The sequence below is a fragment of the Oryctolagus cuniculus genome, chromosome 10, assembly GCF_051225735.1.
Source record: "Oryctolagus cuniculus isolate XC-2025 breed Fujian yellow rabbit chromosome 10, ASM5122573v1, whole genome shotgun sequence".
NCBI classification, from domain to species: Eukaryota; Metazoa; Chordata; class Mammalia; order Lagomorpha; family Leporidae; genus Oryctolagus; species Oryctolagus cuniculus.
Genome location: NC_142876.1, coordinates 101,298,144 through 101,312,074, shown reverse-complemented (window position 1 = coordinate 101,312,074; position 13,931 = coordinate 101,298,144). Strand labels below are relative to the sequence as shown.

The window sequence follows — 13,931 nt, the reverse complement described above, 5'->3', positions numbered from 1 at the left end:
TTCTCCAAGTCTCTCAAAAGATGATTCTCATTTATTTGAAAGGCGGAGTGACACAGAGAATGAAAGTGAGATCTTCCATCTGCTGGTTCACTCCCCAAATGGCCACAACAGCTGGGGCTGGGCCAGGCTGGAGCCAGGAGCCAGGAGCTCCATCCGGGGCATCTTATCCACTGCTCCTCAGGTGTATTGTGAGGGAGCCAAATTCAGAGTGGAGTAGCCAGGACTGCAACTGGCACTCAGATATGAGACGTGGGCATCCCAAGGGGAGGCCTACTGCACTGCACCCAGAAGATGATTCTGAAGTGTATTTATTTGCATTTATTTGAAAGGCAGGGAAACAGAGAGAAAAAGAGAGATTCCATCTTCAAATGCCCCCAACAGCTGGGGCTAGGCCAGGCTCAAGCCAGGTGCCAAGACTCCCATCCGGTCTCCCATGTGGGTGGCAGGAACCCAAGCACTGGGCCATCACCTGCCGCCTCCCAGGATGCACATTAGCAGGAAGTTGGACTGCAAGCAGAGGGGGGACTTGATTCCAGGTGTTCTGATAGGAGATGGAAGCATCCCAGCATGGCTGAACATACTGCACTGTGACACCTGCTCCACACGACGATTCTGATTCAACACCCATTCGAACGGCCTTGTTCTCTCTTCTCCTGCTACTGTATGAAAGCAGAATTCTCATGGGCTGGATGGTTTCCAGGATGCTGATTTCTGAAGCAGCACAATGACATTGCAGCTGCTGAGCAGAAGGTGGTGAGAAAGCAATGCGTCTTGATTTCTAACTTGTATATCGTTTACTTTCAGAGATGTGTATCCCATACAAGTCTGAAGAAGTTTAATTTGCCTGTGACACCTTTGGCGCCAGATGCCAGCCTAAACTGCCCTCACTCCCAGGCCAAGGGCAGCTGTGGCCTGCAGCTGGCGGCCAGTGGGAGTCAGAGCAACCCCTTCCTAAGCCAAGGGAATTCAGGTGTGGGCCCTGCCTCAGGCTACCCGGACTCCCCCCTCCCTGGGGGCCTCCCTCAATATCCACTCACTCTGCCCCGGCCAGGCTCCACTGCCTCCCTTGTTGGTTTCCATTGTGCAGGAAGGTGTGAGAGGAAGATTCCTTCCAGCCCTCCCAAACTGCAGGTGGGCCCCTTAACTCTGAACATGCAGCTTGGACCAGAGCGGATGAATCTGCAAATAAATGCATTTAAAGTCTTTATTTTTGGGCCGGCGCCGCGGCTCACTTGGTAAGGTAATCTTCCACCTGCGGCGCCGGCACTCCATGTGGGCACCGAGTTCTAGTCCCGGCTGCTCCTCTTCCAGGCCAGCTCTCTGCTGTGGCCCGGGAAGGCAGTGGAGGATGGTCCAAGTGCTTGGGCCCTGCACCCCATGGGAAACCAGGAGGAAGCACCTGGCTCCTGGCTTCGGATCAACGTAGCTGAGGCCGTAGCGGCCATTTGGGGGGTGAACCAACAGAAGACCTGTCTCTCTCTCTCTCTCTCTCTCACTGTCTAACTCTATCTGTCAAATAAATAAAAACAATTTATTTTTATTTTATTAGAAAGGTAGACACACACACACACACACACATACACAAAGTCAGATGGAAAGAGATCTTCCAGCGGCTGGTTTGCTCTCCTAATGCTCACAATAGCCAGGGCTGAGCAGGCTAGAGCAAGACTTAAAGTCGGGATCAGTGCTGTGCCGATCCGGAACCAGGAACCAGGTGCTTCTCCTGGCCTCCCACGTGGGTGCAGGGCCCAGGCACCTGGGCCATCCTCCACTACCTGCCACAGCAGAGAGCTGGACAGGAAGAGGAGCAACCGGAACAGAATCCGGCGCCCCAACTGGGACTAGAACTTGGCGTGCTGGCGCCGCAGGCGGAGGATTAGCCTAGTGAGCCGCAGCACCGGCCAGGAACCCAGCTTCTTAAGCTATCAGCTGCTGCCTCCAGGGCGTGCATGAGCGGGAACCTGGAACTGGAAGTAGAGTAGCCAAGACTGGAACCAGCATTTTGATATGGGATACGGGCATCTCTCACAGCAACTTAACTGCTGTGCCAAGCACCCACTTCTCTGGAAATCTTTTATTACTCTAAGTTGAAAAGTTTAATACTTTTAGTCAAAGTGGAGACCCTTTGAGAGAAGTCCATCAGTGTTTATAACCGTGGCCTTCTTTTTGAAGGGTCTGTTCAACTTTGAAAGGCCAAAGCAGTAGCGTTTGTTCTTTATTCTGCTGTGAGTTACATAAAATCCCATATTTCTCAGGGCTGGCATTGCAGCACAGCGGGTTAAGCCCTACCCCATACTGGACTTCCTGGTTAGAGTCCCCGCTACTTCTGATCCAGATTCCTGCCCAGGTGCCTGGGAGACAGCAGATGGTGGCCCACGTACCTAGGTTCCTGCCCCCAGCATGAGACCAGGATGGAGTTTCTGGTTCCTAGCTTCCGCCTGGCCCAGCCCCCCCCCGGTAGTGTCGGGAGTGACTCTGTGGATGAAAAGATCTCTCCCCCTCCCTCCCTCCCTCCCGCTCCCTCTGTGTGTGGGGGGGTGTGTGACTCTCCCTTTCAAATACATCTTTTAAAAAATGCTTCATAAAAAATGTCCATGTTTCTTCAGGATTCCATTCTGTGTAATGACCTCAGAGTTCAGAGTGGCTCACAGTCCAGTAGCCGGTGCTCTTGTAGAATGAGCGGTACTCGCACCGCCCAGCGAGGCAGAGTTAATTAATTATACTGCCTGTCTCTGGCCATCAAGAAAGGATATTCTGTTTCTTATTTTATTCCCAAGGCTTTTTTTTTTTTTTTTAAACTAACTGCTGTGTTCCTGCCAGATTCCATGTGCGTGATGCAGCCCAGGCGAGTCCCTGGCTCTTCCGAGGCGCCTGGAGCTGCATGTGGCTACACAGGGGCGGATGTGGTGGGAGGTGGGGACTCCTCCCTCTGCCACAGCTGACTGCAGCTCCTAATTGCCTTGACATTTAAGCGTCACCTGACCTCCCACCATCTCACTCACCACCCGTCCTGTGCTCAATCTATCTGCCTTGTCCATGCTGTATCCTTAGCAGCAGGAGGGCGCCCGGCCCTGCAGGCACTGCGTTCTGCTCAGCCCAGCAGCCCCTCACGGCTGTCCTGCGAGGAGGCCCGGCCTGGCGGCCCTCTGCAGTGTCCCCCAAGGGCTCTCGAGGAGGGCTCACCTGCAGGATGCCCGCTCCTCTCCCAGGCCAGACCCTAACTGCTCTCTCACCCAGCAAACAGCAGCTTCTCTGCCCTCAGGACCGACAGTTCATCCCTGCGAGGGCCGGGTGGTTTTGAAGTTTCTTATGCAGGGCCTTCGCCCAGACAGCCCAGGACAGACCCATTGTCAAACAGATTTCCTGAGGAAAACTTTGTTCCCTCTGTAAATATTTAACTGGAACCTAAAATATGAATGTTCTCCGGAGCCTCGGAGGAGAGAGCGGATTGCCAGAGCCGCAGGTGTCGCAGAGCTTTGTCAGTGGTCGCCTGCACTCCCTGCTGGTGGACTCCGTCCCTGCTCTTTGTCGCCACATTCAACAAACACCCTGCGGCTCAGCTGGGGCGATGCACGCCAGCGCCAGGCGAGTCCCTGCCCTGGCCACTTCCTAAGGAGACCAGCTGGGGTCAGAGCCTCTTCTCCACCTTCTGTGAACATTACAAGCTCACATCCCCCGCTGAGCAGGCTGGTGTGGCTACGGGGTCAGTGTACGCCTACTCCCGGTGCTAAGGTGAGGGCCACAGGCCCCAGGTTGTCTGTCTCCTTCCCCCAGGTCTTCTGATCCCTCCGGAGTTCTCTCAAAGTGGAGCCAAGGCGGGCGAACCAGCAGGGAGGCAGTGGCGCTGGGGGCGGGAACGAGCTTGAGACCGGTGGGAGGCCGGCAGAGCTCATCCGGCTACAGGTCAGTGTCTAGAATCAGGGCCACGCGGCTGGACAGGAAGCTGGGCCTGGGGGTGTGGGGACACTGCAGTGAGACCAGCTGAGGGCAGGCCGGCGGTTTCCAGTCCATCGCCAGGCCTCTTAGAGTATACCTGCCAAAGAACGGCTGCTCTGCCCCGCTGGACCTCCACTCTGCCATTCACTGCCCTGGCCCTGGCCCTGGCCTCCAAGGAGCTTCTGCCGGCCAGCGCCCGCCTCCCGCTGCCTGTCTGCTTACAAAGCTGTCTCCAGTGGCTCCGGCACGCTCACCGGCAGGATGCCGCCTCTCCTCCCAGGGTTGCGGGGCCCCAGCTTCTCATCTGCCTTGTGCTGTGACCTAAATTTGCCGTTTGCAACTAGCAAGTTCCAAAGCTTCTATTTATTCTATGTATTCTTGAAGCTGCCTTGTTTCTATTTTGATTCTGGTAATCCAAATTGCAGTGCGGTGTTTCCAGGGAGACAATTCAGTGATTGTTTGGTTTGCCAAGATGAGCTGAGAGGGAGAGGGCTGAATGACGTAAAATGGTTGAGAAGTTTCTCAGGCGTGACCGAGGTCAACTGCGGGGCCTCCCGAGCAGCCAGCGCCTCCAGGTCCTGCAAACCTGAGGACATTTTCTTCAGTTCCACATTCCAGGCTCCTGCTGCCCCTCGGCCCAGCTCTCGGGAGGACGAAGCCACACACCCTGCCCTGAGCAGGTGCCCGCTGCACTGACACAGACGACCCAGGCAGGAAAGTCTGGCGGGGTCGCCTCCAGGAGCCAGAGACACCGAGACAGGAGGAGCTTCCGCCAGGGAGACGGCAAGGCCTCGCTGTCCTGGGGCTGCCGTGCCAGGGGCTCAACGTCTGCATTTCTAGGGTGAGCAGTTCCTCACTCGGGGATCTCAGGATGCGCGATCCCTTGGTAAAGCTGGATTTGCACGGGAAGCCTTTGCTGAAACAGAGGTGCTCCCCTCTGACAGGGGAGAATCCGAACCCTCCTCCCCACTCCACTTCCACCTGGTGCTGGGCCCTCATTCCCGAGGGCCACGGCATCAGCCCAGAGTCTCATTTCAGAGTCTCCGGGAGTTAGGGCCGCCTCCCCATTCCCAGACGCCGCATCTGCCAAGTCCTGCCTGGGGAGAGGCCCCCTGGGGCGGCGCACTGAGCTACAGAGAAGCAGCTGGGTGAGACGGGAACAGCCTGCCCCACCAACTGAGGACCCCACTCAGTCCTCGGAAACTGAAGGCCAGCTCTGGACTGGTCCCCAGGAGGGCTGCCCATGCCAGTTAACGGGGAGGAGGACTTCAAGAGAACTTCAATTTCTTCCTTTTACAGAAGTGGTAACTGTCGCTTGCAGATAGATGGAAAATTACAGGTCAGAAAGAGAAGGCTACATAACCCCTCTCTTGCTGTTGCTCAAAGAGAGAGGCCAGACACGTATCCTCCAACCGCTGGTTCACTCCCCCAGGAGCTAGGACCGGGCATGGCTGAAGCCAAGAGCTTCTTCTGGAGTCTCCCACGAGGGTGCAGGGGCCCAAGGACTTGAGCCATCTTCCGCTGCTTTCCCAGGCCACAGCAGAGAGTGGGATCGGAAGTAGAGCAGCCGGGTCACGAGCCAGTGCCCACATGGGATGCCGGCACTGCAGGCGGCAGCTTAAAGTTCCAGGCCACAGCGCCGGCCCCTACATAACTCCACTTGCCTCCTTCACCATTTTTTGCGTGCTCACACACATTTTCACAAACTTGGGATCAAGTGCAGTTTAAAAATAGAATACATTTTAAATTTTGGAATAGTTTCAGATTTATAGAAAAGTTGCAAGGATAATGAGTTCATATGTACCTTCTCCCAGGTTCCCTCAAGTTGCCATCTTACATACCCTACCTGGTCTGTTTGTTAAAACCACGAAACTGACATGGATGCGTTAACTCCAGCCCTCATTTGGGTTTCAACAGTTTTCCCTTAGTGTCCTCTTCCTGTTCTAGGATACCATTCAGGGCTCCACACTGTGGTCATTCTTTCCTTGCTGCGACCTTGACGGTTGCCAGGTGGCCTGCTGAATGCCCTCCAGCTTGGGCTGCTCTGTCGTTTTAGGATCCTGGAGTGGAAAGGGGCGTTTCTGGAAAGAACATCCCAGAGACGCGGCACCTCCTCTCACGCGACACTCACGCGACATCACTGCTGACGTCAGCTCCGTCATCCAGGCCAGGCTGTGTCGGCAGGTTTCTCCACTCTAAGTTCACGATGTTCTCTTTCCCTACCTTAGTCTTTGGAGAAAGTTCTAGCGTGTGCTCAAGGGGCGCTGATGGGGAGGGGAACTAGGCTCCGCCTCCTCCATAGGGCAGCATCCACACCCACGTTGTCTGGAACGCAGTTTCCAGTTCCGCCTTAAGGAACGTCAAGAAGCCGACACCATCCGGATGGCACATTCCTCATGCGAGCGGGGGCAGCAGGGGATGCTCAGGCAGAAGACACTGCCACCAGCTGCACCGGCTGTGAGTGCAGCGGCAGGGGCATGAGGAGGTGGCAGAGTGTGTGGCCCCTGTCCCCAGTGGAGGCAGCGCTGGCCCGGAAGACGGCCTGGCAGCAGTCACCGAGCCCCTGGGCCTTTCTCCCGGCTCCTGGCTTTGTTCAGGACTCGGGCCTCACCTTGATCCCTGTGTTCCCTTATTAGCTAAGACTCCGTTTCTGGGCATTTGGGCTAGCGGGATAGCTGTGTCCCCTATCAGAGTGCCTGGGTTCAAGTCCCAGCTCCCCGCTGATGCGTAACATGGGAGGCAGCTGGCGACAGCTCAAGTTGTTGGATCCCTGCTACCCATGTGGGAGACCTTGCTTGAAATCCCAGCTCCTACCTCTGGCCCCAGCCCACCGCCAGGCCTTTGTGAAGTGGAGCAGTAATGGAAGCTCCTCTCTCTCTCTCTCTGCCTCTAATAAAAACAAAAAGAGGGGACACTAGAGGCAGCCCTGGGTGGTGCTCTGCTGACCTCAGGAGGGCACGGCCTGGCCCCTCCCTCACCCCCTGCCCTGTCTCCCCAACGTGGGTTCATCACGGGAGCCACCTGTGGTGTCCGGGAATCTCTGGACTTGCAGAGAGCAGGCTAGGTGTCAGGTGTGAAGCTGACTACGCAGGCCCTCTACGCAGCTCTCCCTCGCCAGCCCGCTCAGCTGAGGCCTCACGGGAACGCTCTGAGAAGGCGGGCGGAGATCCTCAAGCCACTCTGATTCAGCCAGGAGGCCTCGGGGCTGGGCAAGGGCAGGGCTGGCTGTGAGGGCACGGGGCAGGCCAGCAGAGGGGCAGGCCAAGGTCCACTCGAACCCAGCTCCTCAGGGTAAGCTAAGATGGCTGGGCCCAGGGGGTGCACAAAACCACACTGGCCACAGCTCCTGAACTTGCTCTGAGGCCTGTGGCAAAGAACACCAAGAGACACGGCACAGGCCCAAGACACGCTCCTACGTGGGTGCTGGGTATATTGAACACAAAAACAAAAACAAAAAAACACACTTTCAAGATGGCAAGAAAAGTCCAAAAAAATTAATAGTAAGAAACATTTCAAAGTAACAATACGAAAACCAGGCACTCAGCTCAGAAAGGCGCACAGAAGCGCTCCTCGGCCCTTTGGCTAAGATCAAGTGTCGAAAGGCACAGGGCGCGGTGCAAAGGCGGTGGGGCTCAGGCTGTGCCGATGCCCGGTGGGCACCGCGGCCTGCTGCAGCTTCCTCACTCCACCTGGTATTTAAAATGCGTCATCAGGTTGTAGTCCTCTTCCAAGTCCAGAACGGTCTGCACAATGCTCTGCTCATCGAAGGCCTGCCGGAGGCTGCCCGCGGCCTTCTCGGGGCTCTCGTCCACGAGCAGGGCCCAGGCCTCCTCCTTGAAGGGCGAGTCTTGGCAGCGTCCACACACACGGTTCAACTCATTCTCAAATTCTAGCTTCCCAGCCAGTTCTTCAATAGTCCGGATGCTTGTGTGGTCTTAAACGAAACAAGAACGTTCAGCTTTACAATCCCAGCGAGAGGTTTCGGAAGACATTTCGGGCACAAGGTGAAAAGCACAAAAGGGTGGTCAGGCGTCGGGGCTACGCACAGCCGGCCCGTTCCGCCTCAGGGCAGCCAGGCTGGCAGAGTGGGCGCCGGATCCCGGGAGGCTTAGTGCCCTCCTCCCAGGCGCTAGCACTGAGTCTTAACCCCCAGCCAGTCCCCAAGGCAGGCCTGACGGGAAGACGCAGAAATGTACACGTTTGTCCTAGCTCTCACGGACCTCCCTGACCCGCAGGGAGGACAAGACATGGTGTGAAAAAACCCAGGCCAAGGGCATGGATGCCAGGTGAGTCTAGCCGTGAGAGCGCGGGGCATACGCAGGGAGCCCCAAGTGCAGAGTGGAAGGGGCCAAGCCAAAGTCCAGCTTAAACCTGGTTCCCCTAGGGAAGCCTAATGCTGTGGGAAGCTGGTACCGGCCAAGGAAGACGGCACGGGCAGCGTCGGCTTCTGCGGGGGACACAGGCACCGATCGAGGGAGGCTGGCAGGGACTTCCCTCCCCAGGCCTCCCCTTCATCCCCCACACCTGGAGCCCGTGCAGAGCAACAGCGCCGGAGCGAGGAGCAGCGCTCAGCCCCGCGCAGCATCTTCTCCAAATGGGGCACAGGCGGTTCACGCGCAGAACTGACAGACGGCTGTGTCCAGAGCCGTGTCTCTGGGTGGCGTCCCTCTACAGCTCTGGCTTCCAACTGTTCTGAATCTTGTATGGCCCACCCCAGTTGGATTCCTCCCCTCTCCTCTCCGCCTGGGTCCTGGCTGCTTCCATCTAAGCGCCGGCTTCAGGTGCTGAGGGGGGCACGCCTGGCCTTCGGGGACTCTGCAACGTGACCCGTGTCGTGTGTGAGATGACCTTGCTTGTGCGGGCCCTAAGTTATCAGTTCTACCAGGCAGGACTAAGGTTTCGTCTGCTGCGCTGTGCAGTCTGCTGTGAGAACACATCTCCCAGATGCAGACATGATAAATAACGGCTCCGGCTTCCGACCTGAGCCCTGAGCCGCCCCAGGGGCCTGCAAGAGGGACCCTCCCTCGGCTGAGGGGGCGGGCGCCCTGGTACTCACCAATCATATCAAGCAGATCCTTTGTGACCTCGTGGCTAGAGCTGCCGAGCGGCATGTTTGAGTCAACCTTCAACTCTCTCTCCACATCCTTCCTGCAGCCCCGGGGTGGGGGGAGAAAGGTCGTTAGAGCCCTTTTCAGGAAGGTGCGGAAGGGGAACTTCGTGCTACTTAGAGAGGGACACTGGTGACGTCCTGAGGCTGTGACGGAGGCTCCGCAGTATCAGCCCACGTCCATGCTCGGCAAGAGCGACGCAGGAACTCTCGAGCGGAGCCAGTTAAACGGCTTCTTTAGTCCCTGCCTGTGGACAGAACACGGACGCCTTAGCCCGTGTGGTCACCCTTGCTCCAAGTCAAGGTACCAGGTCCGAGCGGTTTGAAGCTACCTGGCAGAACTCAAGGGCTTAGGGGTCCCTTAACCTGGTGACAGGCCAGGGGGAGCAGAGCCCAGCCATCAGACTCCACCTCCCCTGCAGTGTGGGCGCAGGATATGGAAGCCACCCCCACGCCACCCCGTGCAGGAATTGAAACTTCTGTTTTCACAGCTTAGGTGTAAGGCTGTCGGATAACACTCCCTGCCCCTCTTTGGGCACTGGCGAGGGTGCTGATCGGACATCCAGAGCCCACAACCAGCGCCGCAACCCAAACACATGCACACAACTGCTTTCTCCGGGCGATTCTGAGAACCTCGGTGAACGTCCCACGCGCGGGCTCAGACTCCCAGGAGAGAGGATCTTCCACAGTTGCTTCAGACAAGAAGCCCTTTCATCGTAGCTATTGAACTACCAAGTTAAATTCACCTTGAACTCTCTTTTCTCCAGTTCTCCCCGTCTCCCGCTGCTCTCCAGAGCTGTCTTTCAGGCGCCAAGATGGAGGTCTGCATCAGCACGTTTTCCTTGCTGGTCAGAGGTTTTCTTTTGGGGCATAAAGCATGTGGCTTTGCACCGAGAGACACGTGGGTTGGTGCAAGCGCAGGGCTCTCACTCTCAGGAGCGCACGGGACAGCGGCGAAAGCGGCCGCGGAGGAGCAGGCGGCCAGCGGGTGTCGCCTGCAGAGGAGCCTGTGCATGGGCAGGGGCAGCGGCGGCCTCTGCGGGCCTGCGCACTCCTGGGAATGGCAGACGCCTTCAAAAGCCCGGTCAATGGCTGCAGCCAGCTCCTTCCTGCACCTTCTCAGTTTGTCGGACATTTCCCCCTACAAGCGACCATGGACTACGCTGGAAACGCAGGGCCACACGAGACCTGAGCCCCCAATCCGGCCGTAAACCACCCATTGGGGCTCTCGCTACCCTCCTGAGGTTGTGCCGAGCTACAGCCCCGGGGCGCTTCTCCCTCCGTGTGAAGTGGGGTGTGGTTGGGGGGGGGGCCGGGATCAGGGAGGAGCCCCCAGGCCGGGCCGCCCCTCCTATCCTCCCGTGGCTTCCGGGCCCACCCCCACCCCCACCCCCACCCCCAGCGGCCGCCAGTGCTGTCCCGCTCCCCATGGCGCCGAGGCGGGCCCGCTGCCCGCCCCTACCCCACGGGAGACCCGCAGCGCCACGTCCTCACCAAGCAGCGCGGAGACACGGCTACCCCACCCCCGCCAACGGTCACCGCGTGCACCCGATCGACCGCAATCGCGCGTGCCCAAGATCAGAAGCCCCAACATCCTCCCCACTTAGGTTAAAGGTCAGACAAAAAGCCCGGACAACTGTGTTCTTTCAGCCCCCGTGACCAGGAAGGGTAGCAGGGGCTCCGAGCACAGGAGGCAGCCAGAGGGGCGGCGTGCGCCGGGGGTGGGGCGGGGCGGGGCAGGGCAGGGGGAGGGTCGGGGTAACCCGCAGGTCCGGGCCCTCGGGTCCCCCTCCTCACGTGTAGGAGAAGCCATTGGCTGGGACCCAGTTGTCTCCACGACTAATAAGAGGCCCACACAGTATCCGTAGGTCTCAATTCATCAAGGGGGTGGGGGGAGGGGCGCACAACAGGGCTGCCAGGCTCCACGGGAGATTGAGAGGCAGAGGCCCCAACACCAGATATCTTCATTTCATTAGCAGGGAGGAGAGCTGGGAATTCCAAGATGACTCGAGGCTGAGAACCAGAAATGGGCTCCAGTGGCTAAGGTTTAGAAAACTATCAACCCATCTGAGCGCACAGAGCAAGGGCGACCCTGGCAGACAACCGGGCCGGGGACCAGTGTCCAGAGCTGCACAGGGACCCTGTGCCGCCGGCCGCCTCCGCTGACCACGCTCCTCTCCTCGGCAGGCACCCAGCACTCACACCTGTGCACCCCCACCCGCGCGGCTCCGCGGGTGTTACAGATGTCTCACCACCCGTTTAAAAGGAAAAATAATTCAGCCTCTTGACATAGCCCTTCTGAGCAAACAAGGTCTTTTTTTTTCTTCTGCTCATAAAAGGGCCTTTTCTCATCTGGTCTTTAGACTGAACACCAGGAGTCCCCAGGGCGTCCGGATGTCCTCCGGGGTCAGAGTCCACATCAGTTGGTGTCCATGCTGCACGCCTCCTCATCCCCCGAGGCCTGCTGCGAGCTGCCCGGTCTGGTCCCTCCGTCCGAGGAGCCAGGAAAACTGGCCCGAGACGGCGTCTCATAGAACTCATCATCCCGACGCTGGTAAAACAGCACGTACGCCGCTTTTGTCTGAAAGACAAGGGGGAAGGCCACTTACCGGCTGGCTGTCGTGCACCAATCTGCCGCCTTGCCCTGCAGACGCAGAGGTGGCCGCGAAGGCCCTTCCCCGGCTGCGGGCCCCTGCGCCCTTGCGAGGGGAGCGGGCAAAGGCAGGGCCCGAGGAGAGCCGCACGGTTCTTTCAGGAAAGGGGTCCAAAGAAAGGGCAGCCCCTCCTCCTCGACACGGTCACGGAGGAGCACCCTTCCCGCTGCCACCTCACAAAGGCAAGAGGAAGACGCAGGCGTCAGGGCCGACTCACCACGATCTGCTCTTCGGAGGCCAGGGACACGTTGCTGTCATCAAAGTAGTACCACTTCCCGTTCAGTTTGTTCTTCGCGTACGCAGTGTCTGCAAGTCAAAAGGACACCCACCAGGCCCGGAGTCAGGCTCGCAGCGAGCACACAGAACCCAGCACAGCAACGACTCTCAGGATGAAATAATTTACAGTGTCTTAGCCCAGACAGCCCATTGTTCCTTATGTATTCCTTCTCCTAAGGGTAAGCGTGGAGCTGTAAGGGGCCGGCACTATGCTGTAGCAGGTAAAGCTGCCACCTGCAGCACCGGCAGCCCAGCACAACAGGGCTGCAATGCAGCTCCCTGCTGAGGCTCCTGGGAAAAGCAGCGGGAAGATGGCCCAGGTGCACGAGCCCCTGCACCCACGTGGGAGACCTGGATAAAGCTCTCGGTTCCTGGCTTCGGTCTCTGGGACGTGGCTGGCGTTTTTGGCCATGGGGGAGTGAGCCAGGCAATGGAAGCTCTCTGTATTTCTCCCTGCAACTCTTTCAAATACCCTTTTTTAAAAAGATGTATTTATTTATTTCAAAGTCAGAGTTGCTGAGGCAGAAGCAAAGAGAGAGGTCTTCCACCCTCTGGTTCACTTCCCAAATGACTGCAAAGCCGGAGCTGGGCCGATCCAAAGCCAGAAACCTCAAGCTTCTTCTGGGTCTCCCATGCAGGTGCAGGGACCCGAGGACCTGGGCCGTCTTCCACTGTTTTCCCAGGCCACAGCGGAGAGCTGGATCTGAAACAGAGCAGTAGGGACTTGAACTGGCACCCATACGGGATGCCAGCACTGTAGGCAGCAGCTTTACCTGCTACACCACAGCACCAGCCCCTAAAAGTTTTAAAATAAATAATAAACTTTAATTTTTGGAAACTAAAAAATACAATATATCCAGTGCCAATGTTCAGGATGGTTCTGATCTAAATCTAGAGCCAGGGGCTCCACAAAGGCAGCTCGGATGTCTTAAAATCCAAGCAAAACAGACTCTGAAAAGACGGCAAGTCAGTGTCCTGGAAGGCTCACGGGACCGCTGCAGCCTGCTTGCTTAGGGCATTTGGGTTCGTGACCTAGGATGTGGACAACCTTTAAATTTATCTTCCTCTAAAATCCTGAGTCCCATCTGTAGGGGTGCGCATCTGGTGTGGTGGTTAAGCTGCTGCCGGGGATGCCCACATCAGAGGGCCTGGGTCCGAGTCCCGGCTCTGCTTCTGATTCCAGCGTCCTGTAACGCACACCCCAGGAGGCAGCAGGTGATGCCCCAAGTGCCAGGTGGGACTCGGCCCCAGCCGACGGCTGGTAGCATCTGTTGAATGACCAAGCAGATGGAACATCTGTCTGTGTGTGTGTCTATCTTCCAAATAAAGAGAGACAGAGCGAGGGAAAGCGAGGGAAAGCAAGGGCCGCCTGTCCTCACATCACAGCGTTTCCAGCAGGCCTTAAATGTCAGGTTAAAATGATGGCGATCCCGGCCGCCGTGGGATCTGAGCCTGCAGAGTGTGGTTTTTGGTTTCAATGCCTGTTGAGACTCTGGGCGCGGTGTTGGGGCTCCAGCCTCCCTACGGAACGGACTGCCTGTGAATGAGCCAGGCCAAGGCCACAGCAGGTGCTCATGTGGTCTGTGCCCGGCCTAACAGCAGCCACAGGGCTCTGTGCGCAGTTGCAACGAGGGGACCACAGTGCGCCCCCGCACAAGCAGCCGAGACTTGCGCAGGGCGTGTGTTCGCACGTGAGGACGGCAGCTGAAAGTGAACAGATACCAAAGTTCATCTGGGGAAAAAAGCCAAGTCACGACAGTGTGCACTGTGGGACAGCAGGGGCCTGACTGTCCCAGCCTCCCTGCACATCCACGTAGCCCTGTGACCAAGTCATGACCAATGAGATGGAGGAAGAGAGAAGAGGGGAACCGGCGGGGGCGGGGAGTCCCAGAGAAAGCAAAAAAAATGATGTCTTTCCCGCCTTCCTCGCGGGCCCAGGCTGCAGACACGCAGGCCGG

General features: G+C 57.8%; 2 protein-coding genes across 4 annotated transcripts in view; both read right to left on the bottom strand.

The window, feature by feature from the left end:
* Nucleotides 1–7,340: 7,340 nt before the first annotated feature.
* On the bottom strand, nt 7,341–10,612 carry C10H3orf62 (chromosome 10 C3orf62 homolog). Of its 2 annotated transcripts, XM_051851639.3 has the most exons (4): nt 10,538–10,612; nt 9,790–10,184; nt 8,993–9,084; nt 7,341–7,870 (listed from the first exon to the last, which is right to left on the bottom strand). In XM_051851639.3, exons 2-4 carry the CDS (start codon nt 10,176–10,178, stop codon nt 7,617–7,619), a joined length of 735 nt encoding a protein of 244 aa, XP_051707599.2. In that variant the 5' UTR covers nt 10,179–10,184; nt 10,538–10,612; the 3' UTR covers nt 7,341–7,616. The 2 variants fall into 2 exon arrangements, with proteins under 2 accessions (XP_051707599.2, XP_089162405.1); XM_089306279.1 differs by lacking the exons at nt 7,341–7,870; nt 10,538–10,612 and adding an exon at nt 8,461–8,751 and having other exon boundaries at nt 9,790–10,320.
* Nucleotides 10,613–10,990: 378 nt separating this feature from the next.
* Nucleotides 10,991–13,931, bottom strand: part of USP4 (ubiquitin specific peptidase 4) — a 47,868-nt gene continuing 44,927 nt past the window's right edge. For both annotated transcript variants that reach the window (XM_051851635.3, XM_051851636.3), the window contains 2 exons: nt 11,915–12,003; nt 10,991–11,624 (listed from right to left, as the gene is read on the bottom strand). In XM_051851635.3, coding sequence (XP_051707595.1) covers nt 11,463–11,624; nt 11,915–12,003 — 251 coding nt within the window. In that variant the 3' untranslated portion in view covers nt 10,991–11,462. The remainder of the gene's footprint in view (nt 11,625–11,914; nt 12,004–13,931) is intronic.